Here is a 19,594-nt window from a genome sequence, read left to right on the forward strand (position 1 = left end):
AGGGGCCTTACATTCCCGCATGTCGCCAAGACATATTATGCATGGCTTTAGAAGAGACAATGGGCCGGCCACTAGAGGGCGCCGCCGCCCCACTAAGATTTGCCGTCATACCTTCCTCACGGTATCAGCTGTTTCCCCAAAACAACCAGGTGCTTTGCAGAGTGCAGCTTACGCGGCCCCTCCCCCTTGCTGCATGCCTACCTAGACGCACAGTAGAGAGGAGCTGTGAGGAGCTGTCCCTGTGTGTTTACAACCGTGTGTGTGATAAAGCAGGAGAACGCAAGGACCCCCCTGAACTTTCCCCCATCTAAAAACGTCGGCTGTATGGGAATATTTCGGCTATTGTAAAAATACAGATGGCCATAGCCTCAACGCGAGACTCATCCGAATGACTGATGAGTCTCGCGTTGAGCCTAGGATGGCCAGGGCTTAGATCTGCGTGAGCACGACCCGTCGTAATTTGTCAAATTCAAGGTACATTAAAACGTTGTCTTGCTTCAACATACATCGCATCGCATAAACCATTTCCACCCGCAGGTTTGAGGAGTAGCTAACATAAACGTCAGATAAATACTCTCTAGGCTAACGTTACCTACTGAGGCAGCTAACATGGCTAATTAGCTAGCTAACACCAGCTATCTTTCTCCTCTAACTAACGTTAACGACACGTTAGTTGACTGAGAAAACGTCGCTGTACAGCAGGTCGTTATCAAAACGTATTGCACTGAAGAGAAGTAACATTAGAAAATGACGAAAGACTCCTCCAATCTGGCAGTGGAAATTTATGCACAAACTTTGTGTGTAACTTTGCGAGACTCATCCGACTAATGAATTTCGTTGTCGGAGATTGCTCCTAGCAGCCAGACTCCGAGGTGCTCTCGGTAACAAACCGTCATACAGGGGGACATTATTATCCTATGAACTGATCTTTGCAGCTCTGTTGGTTAGCTAATGTTTCCGTAGCATTTGGTTAACGTTATGATTTAATTCATTTTGTAACAAATGTTGGTTTAACAGGTGAAATCGTACTGAACCTTTGGCTACGTTGTAACGTTTACTGACTGGGCAGCCCAGTGCTGCTGTCTCTCAGTCGGGTCGTTTGTCTAACTAACGTTAACGTTATCCAGCTGCCTGTCTCTTCTGTATCCTAACAGCTACGAGGAGAGGAGCTTGCTAACATCCCGTAAAAGCACTTCCCAGAGATATATAGGCTAAATACTCTCCTCGTGGTTCACCCCAATAAAACCTCTAGTGTCTGTTTGCGACAGGCTGGCTAACCCGTTAGCTATTAGCTAATGGCTGGTATTGTGTAGGCTCATTTTAGACCCGGGAGTTGTAACGTTAGAAAACACATTTCCTGGCATACGCAGGCAGTTGGACAACCTGGTAAGTTCTAAAAATATGTGCCTGTTATTCCAGCTATCGTTATCGGTTGTTAGATTGTTGGTAATGTTATGCCGACATTAAAGAATGAAGCTAAGCCGGCTAATGCTAGCTCGACGACACCGTTAAAACCATAACGTAGCTGGAGTAACTACTAGGGGGTACGGTGGTGCAGTGGTAAGCGCTGTCGCCTCACAGCTCGAAGGTCCTGGGTTCGATTCCCACCTGGGACGCTGTGGGCGCTGGAGTTGTGACCCCCCCATATCTTCAGTGCCCACTGCCCAGGTGGGCTATCTCGTCGAAAGGGCCTTTCTGTGTGGAGTTTGCATGTTCTCCACGTACCCCCCAGGGGGTTCCTCCGTACATAACCCCCCACTAAAAACATGCAGAAGATCATCATCCGACCAGTGACGACAACATCTGAAGTTGGTCCACTGATGGTCCAATGAAGGTCCCCGGGCGCTGGAAAGAAATAGCGACCACTGCTCCCGGCCTGCCCCCTGGAGGAAAGGACAAGCCTGGATGGATCAAATGCAGAGGACATATTTCACCGGCCACCGTCAGCATGAGTGTGTGTAGTGGCCGCATGCATGTGTTGAAGTGTGTTCGTGTGACAATAAAGACGGGCTGCCGTCTGAAATCGTGTTTAAATGTGTTTACTAAAACATATTTTCTGAACTTACTACTTCAGTCCCAAACCAACGTTACTTCCTCGTGCACCTTTCTCAAAACAATGTCATTTTTATTGCGGTCCATCGATATACAGTCTGGTAGACAGATAAAGCAGTGTCTTCCTTCTGTTTTACACAATGTTAGCCAGCCTGCCTGGTCTCTTCTCTGTATATCCTTACAACAGCTAGGAGAGGAGCTTGTGAAGATTGAACGAACATCCCCACAGTCAAAGCACTTCCCTGAGATATCTATATAAAAACGTTTATTGCTTTAATACCAAAAATAAAATCTCCAGTGTCTGTAAGCTAATGCTAACGCGTTAGCGATTAGCTAATGGCTGGTTGTTGTGTACACTTGTGTAGGCCCCATGTTATGGTTAGACCCGGGAGTTAAGATTATAAAACACATTTCCTGGCATATGCAGGTAGTTGGAAAACCTGGTAAGTTCTGAAAATATGTGTCTATTATTGTGTTATTCCAGCTATCGTTATCGGTTGTTAGGTTTATAGTAATATGAAGCCGACAAAAACCGGCAAAACAGACAAGCGGTTAATGCTAGTCTGCTTCCATTAAAACCATTGTGTATTAAAATAAACGATAACGTAGCTGGAGTAACTAATAAAACACATTATTTTCTGAACTTACTTCAGTCCCCAACCAACTTTGCGCACCTTTCTCAAAACAATGTCCTTTTTATTGCGGTCCATCGATATACAGTCTGGACAGATCAAGCAGTGTCTTCCTTTTGTTTTACCCATGGTTTTACCAAGCAGTGTCTTCTCTATGTAAAATAGATCTATAAGGTGAAGAGCCTGTCCAGCCAATGACGGCTTGAGACTGGCTGCCACAGCTGTCAATCATCCCTTTTTATATGTCAAATAACTACTTAAAGGCCGGCTTTACCGTGGGGAATATGAATATATATTAATTCTTAAAAAATCTTAAATTTCGAATCCGTTGAAATTTTTGAATTTGAAGTTAGAGTATAACTAGACTCCTTAAACCCCGTTGTTATACTCTAACTAGACTCCTTAAACCCCGTTGTTATACTCTAACTACACTCCTTAAACCCCGTTGTTATACTCTAACTAGACTCCTTAAACCCCGTTGTTATACTCTAACTAGACTCCTTAAACCCCGTTGTTATACTCTAACTAGACTCCTTAAACCCCGTTGTTATACTCTAACTACACTCCTTAAACCCGTTGTTATACTCTAACTACACTCCTTAAACCCCGTTGTTATACTCTAACTAGACTCCTTAAACCCCGTTGTTATACTCTAACTAGACTCCTTAAACCCCGTTGTTATACTCTAACTACACTCCTTAAACCCCGTTGTTATACTCTAACTAGACTCCTTAAACCCCGTTGTTATACTCTAACTACACTCCTTAAACCCCGTAGTTACCCTGTAAGTACAGTGTGGTACCCCGTAATTAGCCTATAAGTACAAACATTTGTCCCCTGCTTCATAATACAGCCCGCGACCCCGTAGTTAGACTATAAGTACAGATCTTGTTACCCTCTAGTTAAAGTATTTTTTCACTCCTTAAACCCTGTTGTTATACTCTAACTACACTCCTTAAACCCCGTTGTTATACTCTAACTACACTCCTTAAACCCGTTGTTATACTCTAACTACACTCCTTAAACCCTGTTGTTAGACTATAACTACACTCCTTAAACCCCGTTGTTATACCATAACTACACTCCTTAAACCCCGTTGTTATACTATAACTACACTCCTTAAACCCCGTAGTTAGACTATAAGTACAGATCTTAATTCACTCCTTAAACCCGTAGTTAGACTATAACTACAGCCCTAAACCCCGTTGTTATACTCTAACTACATGCTAATTTGCGGGCTGTATTCTAAAGCGTTACCAAATGACCACTTGCACAGGCATTAGCATGACAATAACTATCTCAAATTATACAACCCACCTTTGGAAAAAATGGGTGACGATACCATGCACCGGGGCTATGCCAGGTTTCGACCTGGCCTTGTTTTAAGATTGTGTAGGCTTCATAAGGACACGACACTCCCTTCTCTAGGCTCTAAAAGGAGCTGGCTAACTAGGACAGGGGTGATGTGGCCGGAGCGGCAGGTCGAGCTGAGCATGCGGGCAGCAGAGTTTTGGACGTATTGTAATTTATTGAGCATTTTGGTGGGTGTGCCATAAAGGATGCTGTTGCAGTAGTCCAGTCGGGATGTGATGAATGCATGGGTCAGTGTTTCAGCAGCATGAAGGATAGTGAGGGGCGTAGACGGGCAATGTTCCTAAGGTGGAAGAAGGCGGTTTTGGTGATCTGGTTGACATGCGGGAGCCGGGAGGAAGGAGAGGGTGGGGTCGAGAATGATCAAGGTTGCGGACGTGGGTGGAAGGGGTGACAATGGAGCCGTCAATGTTAAGTGAAAAATCCTGGGTGGAGTGGGTCAGGGAATTTGGGCCATTTATGATGTTCTCAGTTGAGTTTAAGAAAGTCATTTTTTTTTTTTCATTTTTTGCACCCAGATTTTAATGGTGCCATGGCACGAGTCCGATACCTCACGAGTCCGACACCTCACGAGTCCGAAAAAAGAGGCTAACTTCCCCCAGACCCTAACCCAAAACCTAACCTCTCCCACCCCCACGCCTAAACCTAACCTCCCCCAGACCCTAACCCAAAACCTAACCTCTCCCACCCCCACGCCTAAACCTAACCTCCCCCAGACCCTAACCCAAAACCATGAGGTGTCGGACTCGTGAGGTATCGGACTCGTGAGGTATCGGACTAGGGGGCAGTCCCCATTTTAATATCAGAAAGGCGGGTGGAGTGGGTGGCGGCAGTGTTGGTCAAATTGACATACCATTCCCCAGGACACTAGGCGGAACAAATTGTATGAGACGCGTTTCCCACGGACCTCTCTGTGTTGTTGCGCTTCTGCTAGGCGGAGGAAATGGCGGCCGTCAGGTGCAGCCTGCAGGGTTCACTCAGTCAATTCCCTTCTAGACTGACACGTAGCTAACTGTCCCTCACAGAGCCAGCCTGAGAGCTGTGTGCTGGATGCTCACACAAACATGCTTTTACACGGCGACAACACCAGCTTATCCCGGAGAATAAAGACATATTAAACAGGTATGGGCTACTGTCGGACATTTCATCCCCTCTTACCCTGTAGAAAGAAAGAACGTTAGCTTGCTAGCTAGCATTTAGCTTTAATCCCATAATCTCAGTCAGTAGTTAGCTTGTTATTTGCCCACCATGACTGCGATGCCCTTATCTGAATGACAAGACAGCTGTTTGCCTGTTTCCCCTCAAAACTGTTTTCCCCCAAGGCAAGAGGTGTGATGACGAATGGGTGATATATTTAGGGAAATGTCACATGTGTTGGCTACTTAAGGAATTAGCTACATTTCCTTTAGCTATAAAGCTATTCCCATGTAGAAATGAAGGTAGCGAGCTACAGCCATTCTTCATGCACTACAGCGGCTTCAGCAGTGAGTGAATTTATTTCGCTACTGAAATACTTGAGTATTTCCCCTGCCCTATGGGCTTGCTTGAAACACTTAAACGGGTCTGTTGTAAATATTACAATATATGTTTTGCTGCTTAACGTTAGCCCCAATAAACTCCCTTGCATGGAGACCAAACTACATAAAAAAAGCCAGTTTAATGCTGCACGCAGCACGCTGCCTTGCTTGTAGTCAAATGTACATGAGTTAAAACCTATGTGGAATCTTTTGGAGCTACTCTTTATTCAGCACACACCAAGTAATTATCACTTATTACAATGACAATTCATGTTCCCATTCCCACTGTCCACTTCTACTCAAATGCACCGTAGCAGTCAGCAGCACCAAGGACTGAACCACTTCCAAAACCAGAGGATTTTTTTGAAATAAGGTGCGGCTTCATGGATCATCTGTATGCCGAATTTACTAAGACCCTAATAATTTGCCAAAGATTTGAACCCCCCACCCCCCCCCCCCCCCCCCAGCGTAGTACCATTTCTAATAAGGAAAGCAACACTAAACTAACTGCCAGTTTTCTGAATGGAGTTCGGTGTGATGTTCCCTCCAAGTCCATACAGTACAACTTGGGCCAGCTTGGGGTTGTGGTGTGCGCTGTACTCTGCCAACTGTAATTCTGGTCACATTGCTGATATATTTTTTTTATCGACGCAGGAACACCAGACACTTGGAGGTTGGAGAGCGTCTCTGGCACTGTGGAAACTCTTGTGGAGAGGAATGGCCAAAGAGGCGAAACAAAGCCGGGCGGAAACATTCGTTTTGGCTGGACATAACGGACACAATGGCCAACAATGGCAGACCAGTTTGAATAACACGGTGCACAATCACCACCCGGACAGCCAGCAGCACATGTCCAGGATGGCCCGTGTGACTTCGGACGTGAGACAGAAGTGCGCCGCCTACGTCCTGGCCCTGCGGCCCTGGAGCTTCAGCGCCTCGCTCACGCCCGTGGCCCTCGGCAGCGCCCTGGCCTACAGGCTGGACGGCTCAGTGGACTTGGTCATCCTCGTGGTGTGCGCGGTGGCCGTGCTCGTGGTGCACGGGGCGGGCAACCTGGTGAACACCTACTACGACTTCTCCAAAGGGATCGACCACAAGAAGAGCGACGATAGGACTCTGGTGGACGAGATCTTGGCGCCGCAGGATGTGGTCATGTTCGGAGCCGCGCTGTATTCAGTGGGGTGCTTGTGCGCCACGCTGCTCTACTTCCTGTCCACGCTGAGACTGGAGCACCTAGCCCTCATTTACTTTGGAGGGCTCTCCAGCTCTTTTCTATACACCGGAGGTGGGTGAAATATGGAGTGGATTCTCTGGATCGCCTCGCTGCTCACACACACGCATGCCTTACTTTAAAACTGCCTCGCTGCTGCTCACACACATGCCTTACTTTAAAGCTGCACCATGCCTCTTTGCACCTCTCCAAATTATGGCTGCACCGATATGCAAATTTTGGGCAGATACCGATAACCGATATTAACATTGTTATGGCCGATAAACAATATTTACCCATGTGATTTGATATGATCTGGATAAAAAACAGTTTCTATGATAATCAAATGTACATACTGAACAACACGTGAATACTGTGAACGGGTGGATTTTCACATTAAAAGCTTTGCCTGGTGCAGCTTTAAAGAATGCTGTTATTATTATCTCACTACTTTAATAAGGCGAAGGGGTTCCGTGCGGCACACTCGGCTATAAGAATGTGAAGCACACAATATTTATAATCGTGAATCTCAATTTAAAGCAATATTGCACTTCGTTTTAACATGGGGGGTTATTTGGCTCTTGACTGCCATGAAAACCAGAATATAAATTAATCACCCAGATCAGAAGCAGCTGGATGAGAAAAACTGACATTTAACCAACATGTTGGTTAACGGATTTAACAACAGATCCTGATGCTGTGATTTTCAACTCTGTTTTAGAACATAATTTCACCACATATCAGTTTTATTTGATAGATCAGAACATAGCGGAGCGATGCCATTACAGTAGGAGAGAATAGTGTTCCTGTGTTGGAGACCGGATCTACGTACTTTTATTTTTAATACAACTTTTAGTGTAAATCAAGAATAGAACTACAATAGACCAGTGACTGCTATAAGTGCAAAACACATCGGCAGCGTACAATGCATGTCAAAACAGCCGCCCCATAGGTGCGCCTGCGACACTTCACGCCACTGTCGTATTTCCAGCATGGCCGCCTCGCGTCGTCTGGTTGTCCCATGCTGTGCGGTCATTTGGTCGGACGCGCTGCGCTTCCTACGTGCGCTGCTAGCGGCATCGCATGACCACAATATGTACCCGTAAGCTTTCCCTGTAATAGTGTAATCCGGTGCCGATGATATGTTGAAAAAAGTTTAAAAACACGCACATCCCAACCGAATTGGGCAGATGCAGAGCTGCAATAAAACCAGCTCGCACACTGCAAGGGCTCCAAGTGAGTTTCTTTTCGTGCACCAGCAGTGACGTTTTGAGCAGTGACTGCTCTTCTTCAGACCATGATATGTTGCACAATAAGCCACACGGCACACGTGACGCCACTACAAATAAGTTCCTAAATCATCATGGACCTTTTGTGTAAACATTCTCATATTTCAGTTTGAGTTAAATAAGGCAATATTTTTCTTCAAAGCAAAACATTTGGAATGTTAGTTTTTTCAATGGGCGTTTATACTGTACCGTATCGTACTGTGAAGTGTCATATCGTTAACTTACATCCCTTATCATGAGGCGCCGATGTGTTTTGTGTTTTGGAGTTTATTTCCTTGAAAGCGGGGTCTGTTGTTGAACCACTGTACTGAAGTTTACACGTGCCCCACTCCCACCAGGCATCGGCCTCAAGTACGTGGCGCTGGGTGACGTGGTCATCCTCATCACCTTCGGCCCACTGGCGGTGATGTTCGCCCATGCCGTGCAGGTGGGCTACCTGTCGGTGCTCCCCCTGGTCTACGCCGTGCCCCTGGCCCTCAACACGGAGGCCATTCTGCACAGCAACAACACCCGCGACATGGACTCTGACCGGCAGGCGGGCATCGTGACGCTGGCCATCCTCCTGGGGCCCACGCTGAGCTATGTGCTGTACAACGTGCTGCTGTTTGTGCCCTACGTGCTGTTCTGCCTGCTGGCCACGCGCTACACCATCAGCATGGCCCTGCCCCTGCTCACGCTGCCCATGGCCTTCCCCCTGGAGAAGCAGTTCCGCGGCCGCTGCTACGCCAAGATCCCGCACAAGACGGCCAAGCTCAACCTGCTCATGGGACTCTTCTACGTCTTCGGCATCATCCTGGCGCCGCCCGGCAGCTTGCCCCTACTGTGATTCACCAGCTTTTAGGGCCGGGTGTCGCTACTCTGTATCGACCGAAATAACGCAGTAATCGTGTAGTATCGAAACTCCTCCAGTCAAACGATCCCTGCCGGCAATTGTAAAGTGGCACACACTGAAATTAACAGCGACAATTTGGCACATTTTGATTTAGCCAAACAATGTTTCAAAAAGTGGTGTGATTTTGAATAATGACTAGCAGTCATATTTGCAGCAATATTTGTGAACATTGTCACATTTACTTCTCTTGTAAATATATATATATAATAGGCATCTCGCGCGCCTGATTCCTAGGCTCGCCTGTCCTGCAGCTCGCATTCGCAGCTCAGCCGCTGCTCGGCCTTGCCCGCAGCTCAGCTGCTGTGGCCTTGCCTGCCCTATTGGTGCGCGCACAATGTCTCCCTCAGTCTCTCTCTCATCATCACTGATGTCATCAATGATGTCATACCATCACTGATTATGTCATTAGTGATGTCATACACAGGCATTGTACATCACACACGAGAGACTGAGGGAGAGAGAGAGGGGGAGACATTGTGTGCGCGCCAATAGGGCAGGCGAGCTGCAGGGCGGGCAAGCCTAGGAATCGAGTGCCTAGTGAGTGTGTATATATATATATATATATACTGGTAACTTCTCCACTGCTCCCCAATGTTGTCCTTATGGAAACCAGACAGCGTCTCCAGTCTAACACGTTGACTCCGTCCGTACTTCGTCCATACAGTCTGTAGCATTAATCAATGCAGTATGCATACTTGAAACATGTCGGTTATGTAGAAACAAAGCGTAAAACTGTCTGACAGGAGGGAGAAAGTAGCCGACTCAAATCTCTCCTCTTGCCAAACCAGACTGACTTCCACCAACAACACACACTGGCCCCGTCATTACCGTAAGTGACTGTGAATTCAGTCTGAGCGCAACACAAAAACATACCATAATGAAAAAATACCCGCCGTCTATTTGGGCGTTTATTTGAAGATTTACGGTAGGTATGTATGTATGTATGTACACAGTATGTATGTATGGTATATATAGTATGTACATATATGATATATATATAGTTAAATCTTAAATATAAATGTTTAATGTGTGCTTGGTGAAACTAAAATATTTAGCTATATTATTATTGTATTTAGCTGTACATTCACACTCCTGCATTTGCATTTTAGCTAAATATTTAGTTTGATGAAGCACATGTTTAACATTTAGCTTTAACATTTAGAGGTTTACAAGAAAAGTAAATATAAAGCACTCAAATATTGCAGTAAATCTGGTTAAGAAAGTGACAAAAAATTCACACCACTTTGTTAGACGTTTGGAGCTAGATGTGGCGAAATGTTGTTGATTTCAGTGTGTGCCACTTTACAATCAGCACCTGAAACATTGGATCATTTTTCGACACTGATCTGGGGGGGGAAATTACTATTTGTATGGTTTTACTTGCAGCCATTAGAGTACAGCGGGGATGACATATTTTTTATAGTTTGAAGGTGGAAGTCCGGGACATGTTGGATCCTCAGGGGGAAAGTTAATGGGGTTTTAGAATGGGGATTTCGCTTAAATGCACAAAATAAGGTCTGTGGTTAACACAAGTTCATGGGAGTGGTCATTTGTCTTCAGCAGGATCATCTACACAAAAATGAATCACTTTTATGACTTTTGAAACATTTTCTGAAAATCACAAAACACTTATGTTTCAAAAGTCATAAAAGTGATTCACGTTTGTGAAGATTATCCAGATGAACACAATTGACCACTCCCATAAACTTTTGTTAACCACAGACCTTATTTCATGCATTTAAGCAAAATCCTTATTCTAAAACCCCATTCACCTTTCCCATGAGGATCCAACAGTCTACTTCCGGACTATTCCTGCAGTGCTCTATTACGGCAAGCATTCTTCCATTGAATGCGACGTGTCGTGTGATTGGTCCGCTACCACAGCAGCTACAACCCGATGTGTCGTGTGATTGGTCCGCTACCACAGCAACTACAACCCATACAGCATACAGTCTGTGGTGTCGAGAGCGGTGTAGGTGACGGAGTTGGCAGTTCAGTGTGCCGCGATGCCACCAAAACGTTCAAAAGTATGGCTAAAAAACTCTTGGTATCAGTATCACTTTAAGAGTACTGGTATTGGTACTGGTATCGTCATTTTTTTAAACGATACCCAGCCCTACTAGCTTTTGCATTTGTTTTTGTTTTGTTTTTTGTCGTCACCGTTTTAATACAGACTAGTTTATGTACGTCTTTGTATTTGTACCGATTTATTTGAGCAGTTTCACTGGCTTTAATTTATTGTCTAATTTATAAGCTGAATAACAATTCTTAATTTAGTTCCTCCTCTGTGACACCGAGGGTGTAATCAGACATGTATTTCTTTCAGTATTAAGGTACTGGTTGAAGTCAGAAGTGTTGCTGTTATTTGATTATGGTAGAGGTAGGACACGGTTCTTTTATATATATATATATATATATATATATATATATATATATATATATATATAAATATAATGGTAGAAGTAGGACACGGTTCTTTATACCATGGACAAATGAAGATGCCATATTCTTAGTTCCTCACAGCACATCACTGATGCCCAAAACATCGTCAGACAGTACTTTACATTGTACTCTCTTTATGGCAGTTAGCTGGTATGTTGACTCCTTTGGAGAGCCAAATTTGATTTCACTGGATTCTAATAAACCTCGTTGAACCTGATGGGCTATGTCATTTTAGATTGTCAACTAAGATGGTGAGTCCATTTCTATCAAAAGAAAATGCAGTAAAATGTTGCCTTGCTTACTGCCAAACATCTTATAGAACATTTTACTTTTTTTCTTTTGTAATTGCTTCACACTCCTTATGGAAGATTAGACTTTATTCACACAATTTCGTATGTTTTGTTCTGACAACTGTTTATATTTCACGACATCAAGACAACATGAAATTGTCCTATTTTGAATGGAGTCGTGTTCTCGGGTTATAGACGGTTTTCACCAGCTGCAACCCCACAGCACTTCCTTTTTCTCAGCTTCTTCTTCTGTGTTTTATGGCGGTTGGCATCCTTGAATGTTGCATTACCGCCACCTGAATTGTATCAGCTTCACAGTGCGAACTATTGACAGTGTCCACTTTCTCAGCTATTCAGGGGAAAACACTGAGTCATAGCCTACTTCTATTTCTATTTTTTATTTTTGCTATATAAACGTTTAAATGTAAAGATAGGCCTATGCGTGCAATAATGTACTGATAGTCCGCTTACTCTGTAACATGTAGCTTTTATTAGCCTCTCAGGCTAGCTCCGGGACGCGTGATTTCTAACCCCACATAGGATAAGCAATAACCACGCCCTGTGGCGCCGGGATTGGCCAGGAGCAGCACTGGAGGGCACGCAGCCCAGCGATTTCATGAACCAACTGAATAGCTCTTGAGAACGGACAGCGATTTCGAGAGCGGACATTGAAATTAATTATGGTCACCTACCTTCCTTAGCATAGTAATAATAATAATAAGCATAATAATTGTAATCTACACAATGTACAAAACATGCAATAATATAAACGGTGTTGTGTTCACGTCCATAGCTCATATCATAATATAATGTATCATATCGTTAATTTCAAGCTCAATTCTTACCCAGAGAAAAGGAACAGCACTGAAAATGTAACAATCAATAGTTTTTTAAACATCTTTATTTTAAAAGATGACAAACCCCTGGTGCTTTAGTCCCAAGCTCCAATGCTCCTGGCCAATCCCAGCGCCACAGGGCGTGGTTATTGCTTATCCTATGTGGGGTTAGAAATCACGCGCCTCGCAGTGGTCAGTTGGCCCCAATAATCAGCCTCTCTAAACAGTAACTCAATGGGAGAACACTCTAAACTTCGGGGATTCACATCTTTTCCGGGCGTACTGCAAATATTGATTGAAGTGGTGTAGTGCAGGGATGTAAAACAACAACCATATTGTGGAAATTAAGCAAAATGGAAGAATTTTTGTCGATGTAAATCGTTCATTTAGAATGTTAAGTTGCAGAACGTCTTGTTTTCCAGGTTTGATGGTCATGTCTCGAACATTCCCAGCAGCACTTGAACGCAACTTAGCTGGAGCAAAGAGTGTTGAAGGCAAGAGTAGATACGCTACTTTTTTTGGAAACAGCTCTGCCGCCATTTTGGTCTGAAAAAACACCCGCTTGGCCAATGGGACAACAGCAGAGAAACATGACAGCCAATCAGAAGTGTCTCCTCCAGGACAAAATGGCGGATTTCTGTGTTGACGTTGCAATGGAACAAGAATATACGGTAATATCCATTCCCTCGTATGTAGCGTTAAGTTCTTTGGCTGTAGCAACATGTTCTCCTCGCTGCTGTAGCACTGTCGGGTTGCGCGGTCTGGTTCCTCAGGAAATGAAAGTGAAAGTTGTCCAGGCTGTCATGGAAGCTGTTCTGTATGGCCGTCAAGCAGCAGGAACGGGTTTCTACCAATGAATGGTTCCATGTCGCTGTTCCGACCTCTCGCTGTTCCGACCTCCCCTCTCCCAGCCCCCATGCCTAAACCTAACGTCCCCCAGACCCTAACCCAAAACCTAACCTCTCCCACCCCCACGCCTAAACCTATCCTCCCCCAGACCCTAACCCAAAACCTAACCTCTCCCACCCCCCACGCCTAAACCTAAGGTCGGCTTGGTGACACAGCCGAATTTATGGCAGTGTAGGTCGGACTAGTGGGAGGTCGGACTAGCGGGAGGTCGGACTAGCGCCCGGACCCCCCAATGAATAAGCATGTGTTTAATCTTAAAGACCCTCGTCTACTCGTGCTAGCTAGCACTGCTAGCTGTGTCTGTCTCAGACGTCCTGGCTGCCTGTGTGTTCTTTGATGAGCGGGTGTTTTTGAACCAGGAAGGCCACAGAGACGCTGTGCTGCAGTTTGGCCACAGAGGAGACCCTCCTGTTAACCCCTGCATCACCACCTTCCTGCTCATGGGTATGGCTTTGAGCTAGACACTGACAACTATCTATTCCAGGGCTTTTCAAAGTCTGTGACTGTGTGATCCCCCCCAGACAAAGCTTGGGAAAAAGGCGCCTATGGGATGTTCATGATGATGTAATTTTATCCCATATACAGCCTGATATTGCTGTTAGTGTTTGACATACGTCAGACTCGTCAGACTACACCAAATACATAACAAGATTTAATTTGTTTCCGACTGTGGAAATGTAGGGAAAAACAGTAAAATTCCCCCCAAAATGACGGTAACTATCTTTAACCAAATCACATACATTTAAGCTATTCTATGTGATCTCCTTTTGATAATTAATGTAATAACTATTTAATATCTTTTCACTTCCAATCGCTGAGCCTCCCCTGAAATTGCTTGGGGATGCCCGCATCCTACTTTGAAAACTCTGATCTATTCTATTCTATTCTATTCTATTCTATTCTATTCTATTCTATTCTATTCTATTATGTGTTGGGCAAGTTACTTTCAAAATGTAATGGTAACTTTCATTTGAAATGAATGTTTCTTTACACTGTGTATTAGAGTAAACTTATTACATTACTTTTGCATTACTTTCACCAAAAGAAATGCAAAAGTACAACAGCGCTGGTTAAAAGCTTGGGTAACACAATGTGAGAGCCTTATTCAAGGTTCCAGACTCACTTTTTTCACCACTGTCCCGGAAACCGTATGAAAAAATAATTTCACCCATCCTGAAGTCAGTGTAAACTGTACAAAATTCAAAATGTTATCCTTTTACTTTGTTATTGTCATCTATTGGTTATTTGCATAAAAACCACACAATTCAAATCATTAGGAAATAAAATGTATTTTTATTTAAATATTTGCTTTGGATTATCTACTGCATTTTTAGTTTACATTGATACATCTCTCCTTCAAACAACTGTATTTACTCAACTTTCTCTATTCTATTCTATTCTACTCTCCTGCAGTGTCTAAGGTGGACCTGCGGGGGTATGTGGAGGGGGTGGATGAAGAGCAGCTGGAGTGTGAGCTGCGGTGGTTCAGCACAAGGGGCATCCAGGTGTACTGGCCGGGCCATGGGGCCCAGGACTACGACCTGTGGTTCACCTGCACGCTCAGACACAGCCAGGGCCTGTTCACCCTCACAAGCTTCCTCAGGCACACCCTCGTGCAGGAGGACTACCTCAGCCAGCCCGTCATCGGGGACAGAGACGGTCGGTCTGGGTGCCTGTTTGGGGGGGAGGGGAACTGGGTGGAATAAGGTGATCCTCCGACGCGCTATGTCCTGCTGGTGAAACTCCTCGCTGTCAGGTGAAAACAAGCGGCTGACGACTGCACATGTGTCAGAGGAAGCATGTGCTAGCATGTGCTGCTGCAACTCTCCCCACTAGAGACCAACATATCTGCCTGAATATAATCCAGTTGAGAGAACAAAACAAACATTTCCCCTTTGAATAAATGTCTTCAAAGCAGACTGCTGTTTGTAATTGGTACTTTTAATCGATTTAGATCAGCCTTGATAGCAGCGTCTATCGCAGTCACCATTGTTGTTTGGTCCGACAGCTTGACAACAGCGTTAGTCCCACCCTTTGCGCTGTTTATTGATGCTGATTGGCTAATCTGTTTATTGATGCTGATTGGCTAATCATTAGTCCCCCTTGGCGATCATTGGACAAGTCACTTTTTCAACTTTGGAAATCACTGTTGCATATCCCAATGCATGTATTGGCAAACCGTTATAACCCTCGTTTAAAAGTGTATCTGTGTGCTTCTGTGTCATCATGTGCTTTTCCAGCCACCATGGTTCTACAAACCATTTCTCCATGGGTGCGAGCGACCCTACAGTCCCAACAGAAGCTCCACTGCCAGTTTGCCATCGACCACCGGGGGCCGAACGTCAACGTGGAGTGGTACCGGCAGCATCGCGGGGAGAGGACCAAGCTGTTCAGCTGCTACAGCAGCCGGTCGGGGCAGACGCAGGGCACCGGGGTCAGGCTGAAGGGCCTGGCCGGGGGGGGGGACGCCTCCTTCACCCTGCCCCTCGTCAAGATCTCAAATGAGGGGACGTACGCCTGCTCTGTGTCGGTGCCTTTTCGTTTTCAGGCTTTCATATATTTCTGCTTACTTGTAAAGTGGAAAGCCCTCCTTATAAACAGAATAAGGTATAGCACTCCATGGTTTTGTAGAAATGTGATTATCTAAACGGCAACTTTGACCATTTCATTTGTTTAACTCATTCACCGCCAAAGACGTCTTTGGCGTGTTATCAGCAATGGCCTTCCCCGCCAAGGACGTGTTTGACGTGTTTTTGTTTTTATTGGTGCAGCGCCTGCAGCAAACACTTGCCCAGCCTGTCACACAGACACAGGTCCCTGCCTTCAAAGGGTAGCCGACAGCACGCGATCAAACACATACCGCAGCTGTTGTTTTGAAATTGAGCGAGAGGAAAAGCAGCAAAACGGGTAACGCTTCCTTGTGCAGACAGGAGAAACTACATTGAAACGCCCTCGGCGCGCTGCACGAGCTGGAGTCGCCTTCCTCTGTGCCAGCCATGAGAAAACGGGAGAAAGTAATCAAGAGATGTGTTTGATCATCGGAGGAATGAGGAAATGATCGATCAGTTTGCGAGGGCGGTGAGGACGTGTTGAATAGCCGAGGGGAAAACGGGAACGATCAAATAGCAGAGTTGATATGACAGGGACGAGGACGAGGACCAGAACAAATCAAAAATAAACACAGGAACAGCTAGGCAGCAGCGGGCAGAAGGCACTCACAGCAGCCCGCTGTCCTTCTCAAGAGCCTGTTGGTTCATGAAATCGCTGGGCTGCGTGCCCTCCAGTGTTGCTCCTGGCCAATCCCAGCGCCACAGGGCGTGGTTATTGCTTATCCTATGTTGGGTTAGAAATCTAAAAGGGGGATCGTGTGTGTGTGTGTGTGTGTGTGTGTGTGTGTGTGTGTGTGTGTGTGTGTGTGTGTGTGTGTGTGTGTGTGTGTGTGTGTGTGTCTGTCTGTCTGTCTGTCTGTCTGTCTGTCTGTCTGTCTGTCTGTCTGTCTGTCGGTGTGTCTGTCTGTCTGTCTGTCTGTCTGTCTGTCTGCACACTCACACCGAGTAAAATGTATTGTTGAATGTAAAAAAAAAGCACTTCATGTGTGTATATATATATATATATATTTTTTTTTTTTGTCATTTGTGTCCTAACGAATAATATTTACATGTCTGATGTCAATACAGTTCAAAATAAAAGAATTGAGAGTGAGTTATGCCTGAGATTGTGCCCTTTTACAAAAATGCTTTTTTCTCCCTTTTCTCTTCCCAGACAGGCTTTTTTGGTGAACATGGGGTGTATAAAAAGGGTTATAAGTAGAGTACAGAACATGCTAAAAGCTAACTTTCTTTTTGGGGATGAAAGTAGAGACTTAGATCTTCATTTTGAGGTATTGGACATCACTGTAGTCCTAGTACAGAATTTACTGTGGGTCTTGAAAGATGACCAAACATTATGGAAATACTTGGCCTGTGCCAAAAATGCCAGTCAGATATTGGCAGTGAATGAGTTAATTGGCTCTCTTGCCTTATTTAGACATGATGATGCTGCCATGATCTCACTCACTACGCATTTCTGATAGAAGCCGGCAGTTCTGCGTGGTTTGGGGGCGGACTTGAGGCAGGACTGAACCATTTCATGAAAATCGAAGGGGGAGGAGGGTGGATGATTTTTTTTTTTGTTGCCAAAATACAATAAAAATAAAAATAAACCATTCGTTTTATTAGTAGGAATAAAATATTATATTAATGACGATAGCTTAATAATTTAATACTGCAAAAAATTCTTCAATTTTTCCACGGTTTCAATACTGCGCCACTGCAGCCAAGTACTGTGTGTACAGTGTGTTTGCATCTGTTGGCTGTTGGTGCATGAGCATCTTGGGAGGTGTTAGCAAAAGATAGAAGCAATCCACATTAGTACCACTCAATGCAGTGGTCTGTTTAAGAGCTGTGGTTATTCCACCTCATTATGCCTTTATTGATTGCGTTTGCCTGCCCTCCTCCCTGTGAAGTGGCTGGTGTGAGCGAGGCCTACGAGGACGCGGCTAGCTGCTTGTGGATGCTCACCAACTCCAAGGCCTGTGCCAACTGCAAGTCCCCCATACAGAAGAACGAGGGCTGCAACCATATGCAGTGTGCTAAGGTAAGGCAGACCAGAGGTTTCACACACTTTCTGTTGCTAATGCAATCTGAAGACTGTCTCGTCCTCGGGAGGTCATTGTCTTACCTATATAAAATTTCAAAACATCTGCACTGTGCTGTAAAGGTGTGTTCACACCGACCTATTAAAGTTTTTCGCTGGCGTCGAGTTTACATACAAAGTCAATGCAAACGAGCGATTGAGCGTATATTCGCCTGGGAGAAAAATCGCTGGGCGTCCGAGCGGCAGAAACAGAGCGATAGGGAGAAAATTCGCTCGTCGCTCGAGATGAAATATCCCAACTCGAGCGAAAATACGCTGGCATCAGTCGCTCGCTGTTCAACGCTGATTGGCTGCCATGTGAGAGTGAGTCAAGGATCACACTGGCTTGGAACAAACCGCTGGTTTATTGTGTGGCAACAAACCACATTGACAGCCTGACAGCTGACATGAAGTGAAGTCTGTCCTACCGGTATGGAGCTCGCATTAGGAGCACGCTGATAGGCTTTAGCTTGTAAACAATGACGGTGGCTCGTAGTGGACAAATATCATGACATTGCGTAACGTTATATCCCCCACATGTCCGTCATTTCGTGTGCCTGTTGATGAGCGATTTAAACAGAGCGACAGAGCGATTCCAAAGGGTTGACTTGAGCGACAGAGCGAAAAATAAATATCTCGGTGTGAACGCACCTTAAGTGTAATTTTGCTATGTGTAAACCATACCATTCTTTTCCTGCTCTCCCCAACATTTCAATAAACCTTTATGGCATATTATTACTATACAACAATACTGGTGTTGACAGTAATAGAAGATGCCAAATCATTCAAAACAATAAGCATTTTGCTTTTAGGAGCATTGTGCCAGCGTGCAGCGCTGTTCCAAAACGTGTCAACGTGTGTCGTTGCCTGGGAAACGCACATCCCATAATACAACTGTTCGCATCGCATCCCATAATAGTATGATGATACTTGGGATGCCATTGTGAACATAGATGTGAACAGGTTAGCTAAAACTTTAACGTCGCCAGCGACGGCCCCCACCGTTGCGGTCGGGGTACGTTTCAAAATCCCTCCAGGCCTGAAAGATTTTCTAGGGGAAACACTGAATGGCAATGACAACATGCTGTGTACCTGTGTGGGAAGAAAAGTGTATAAGCTTTAATTTTGATTAGGGCTGGGTATCGCCACTGACTTCCCGATACGATTCCGATACACAAGGTCCCAAGTCGATACGATTCCAGATACGATACGATTCGATATCGATATTTTAGTTACAATACCAGTTTTGCTTTGATAATGGAAGAGATTCTCAAATAACTAATGCTGTAAATTGTACAAGGAACCCTCTAACCTGGTGCATTATTACAAAATATTAATATTTACATTAAGAATTGACCATAAAGCAAGCAGTTACATCATGTAATTCTTTTTTATTTAAACATGACCAACATAGTCATTCAACATCTTATCTTTCTTTACAGTCTTCTGTCTCTTTCTTTACAGTCTTCTGTGAGAAGCC

At 44.8% G+C, this 19,594-nt stretch overlaps 2 protein-coding genes across 3 annotated transcripts in view; both read left to right on the top strand.

Moving 5' to 3' along the window:
• Positions 1-5,000: 5,000 nt before the first annotated feature.
• Positions 5,001-11,342, top strand: ubiad1 (UbiA prenyltransferase domain containing 1). The gene is made up of 3 exons (XM_083639398.1): positions 5,001-5,177; positions 6,227-6,857; positions 8,410-11,342. Exons 2-3 carry the CDS (start codon positions 6,290-6,292, stop codon positions 8,895-8,897), a joined length of 1,056 nt encoding a protein of 351 aa, XP_083495524.1. The 5' UTR covers positions 5,001-5,177; positions 6,227-6,289; the 3' UTR covers positions 8,898-11,342.
• A 6,489-nt stretch (positions 11,343-17,831) lies between these two features.
• Positions 17,832-19,594, top strand: part of LOC310778242 (ankyrin repeat and IBR domain-containing protein 1-like) — a 32,649-nt gene continuing 30,886 nt past the window's right edge. For both annotated transcript variants that reach the window (XM_083638616.1, XM_083638617.1), the window contains exon 1: positions 17,832-18,075. In XM_083638616.1, the coding sequence (XP_083494742.1) occupies positions 17,902-18,075 (174 nt within the window). In that variant the 5' untranslated portion in view covers positions 17,832-17,901. The remainder of the gene's footprint in view (positions 18,076-19,594) is intronic.

The sequence above is a fragment of the Poromitra crassiceps genome (assembly GCF_964638095.1).
Source record: "Poromitra crassiceps genome assembly, chromosome: 6".
Classification (NCBI taxonomy): Eukaryota; Metazoa; Chordata; class Actinopteri; order Beryciformes; family Melamphaidae; genus Poromitra; species Poromitra crassiceps.

What these genes read in the sequence shown, in the direction of transcription:
- ubiad1 (XM_083639398.1), top strand. Translation starts at nt 6,290, where the DNA reads ATGGCCAAAGAGGCGAAACAAAGCCGGGCGGAAACATTCGTTTTGGCT. An exon ending in CTCTTTTCTATACACCGGAG is followed by an intron (nt 6,858 to 8,409) that starts GTGGGTGAAATA and finishes CACTCCCACCAG; the next exon opens with GCATCGGCCTCAAGTACGTG.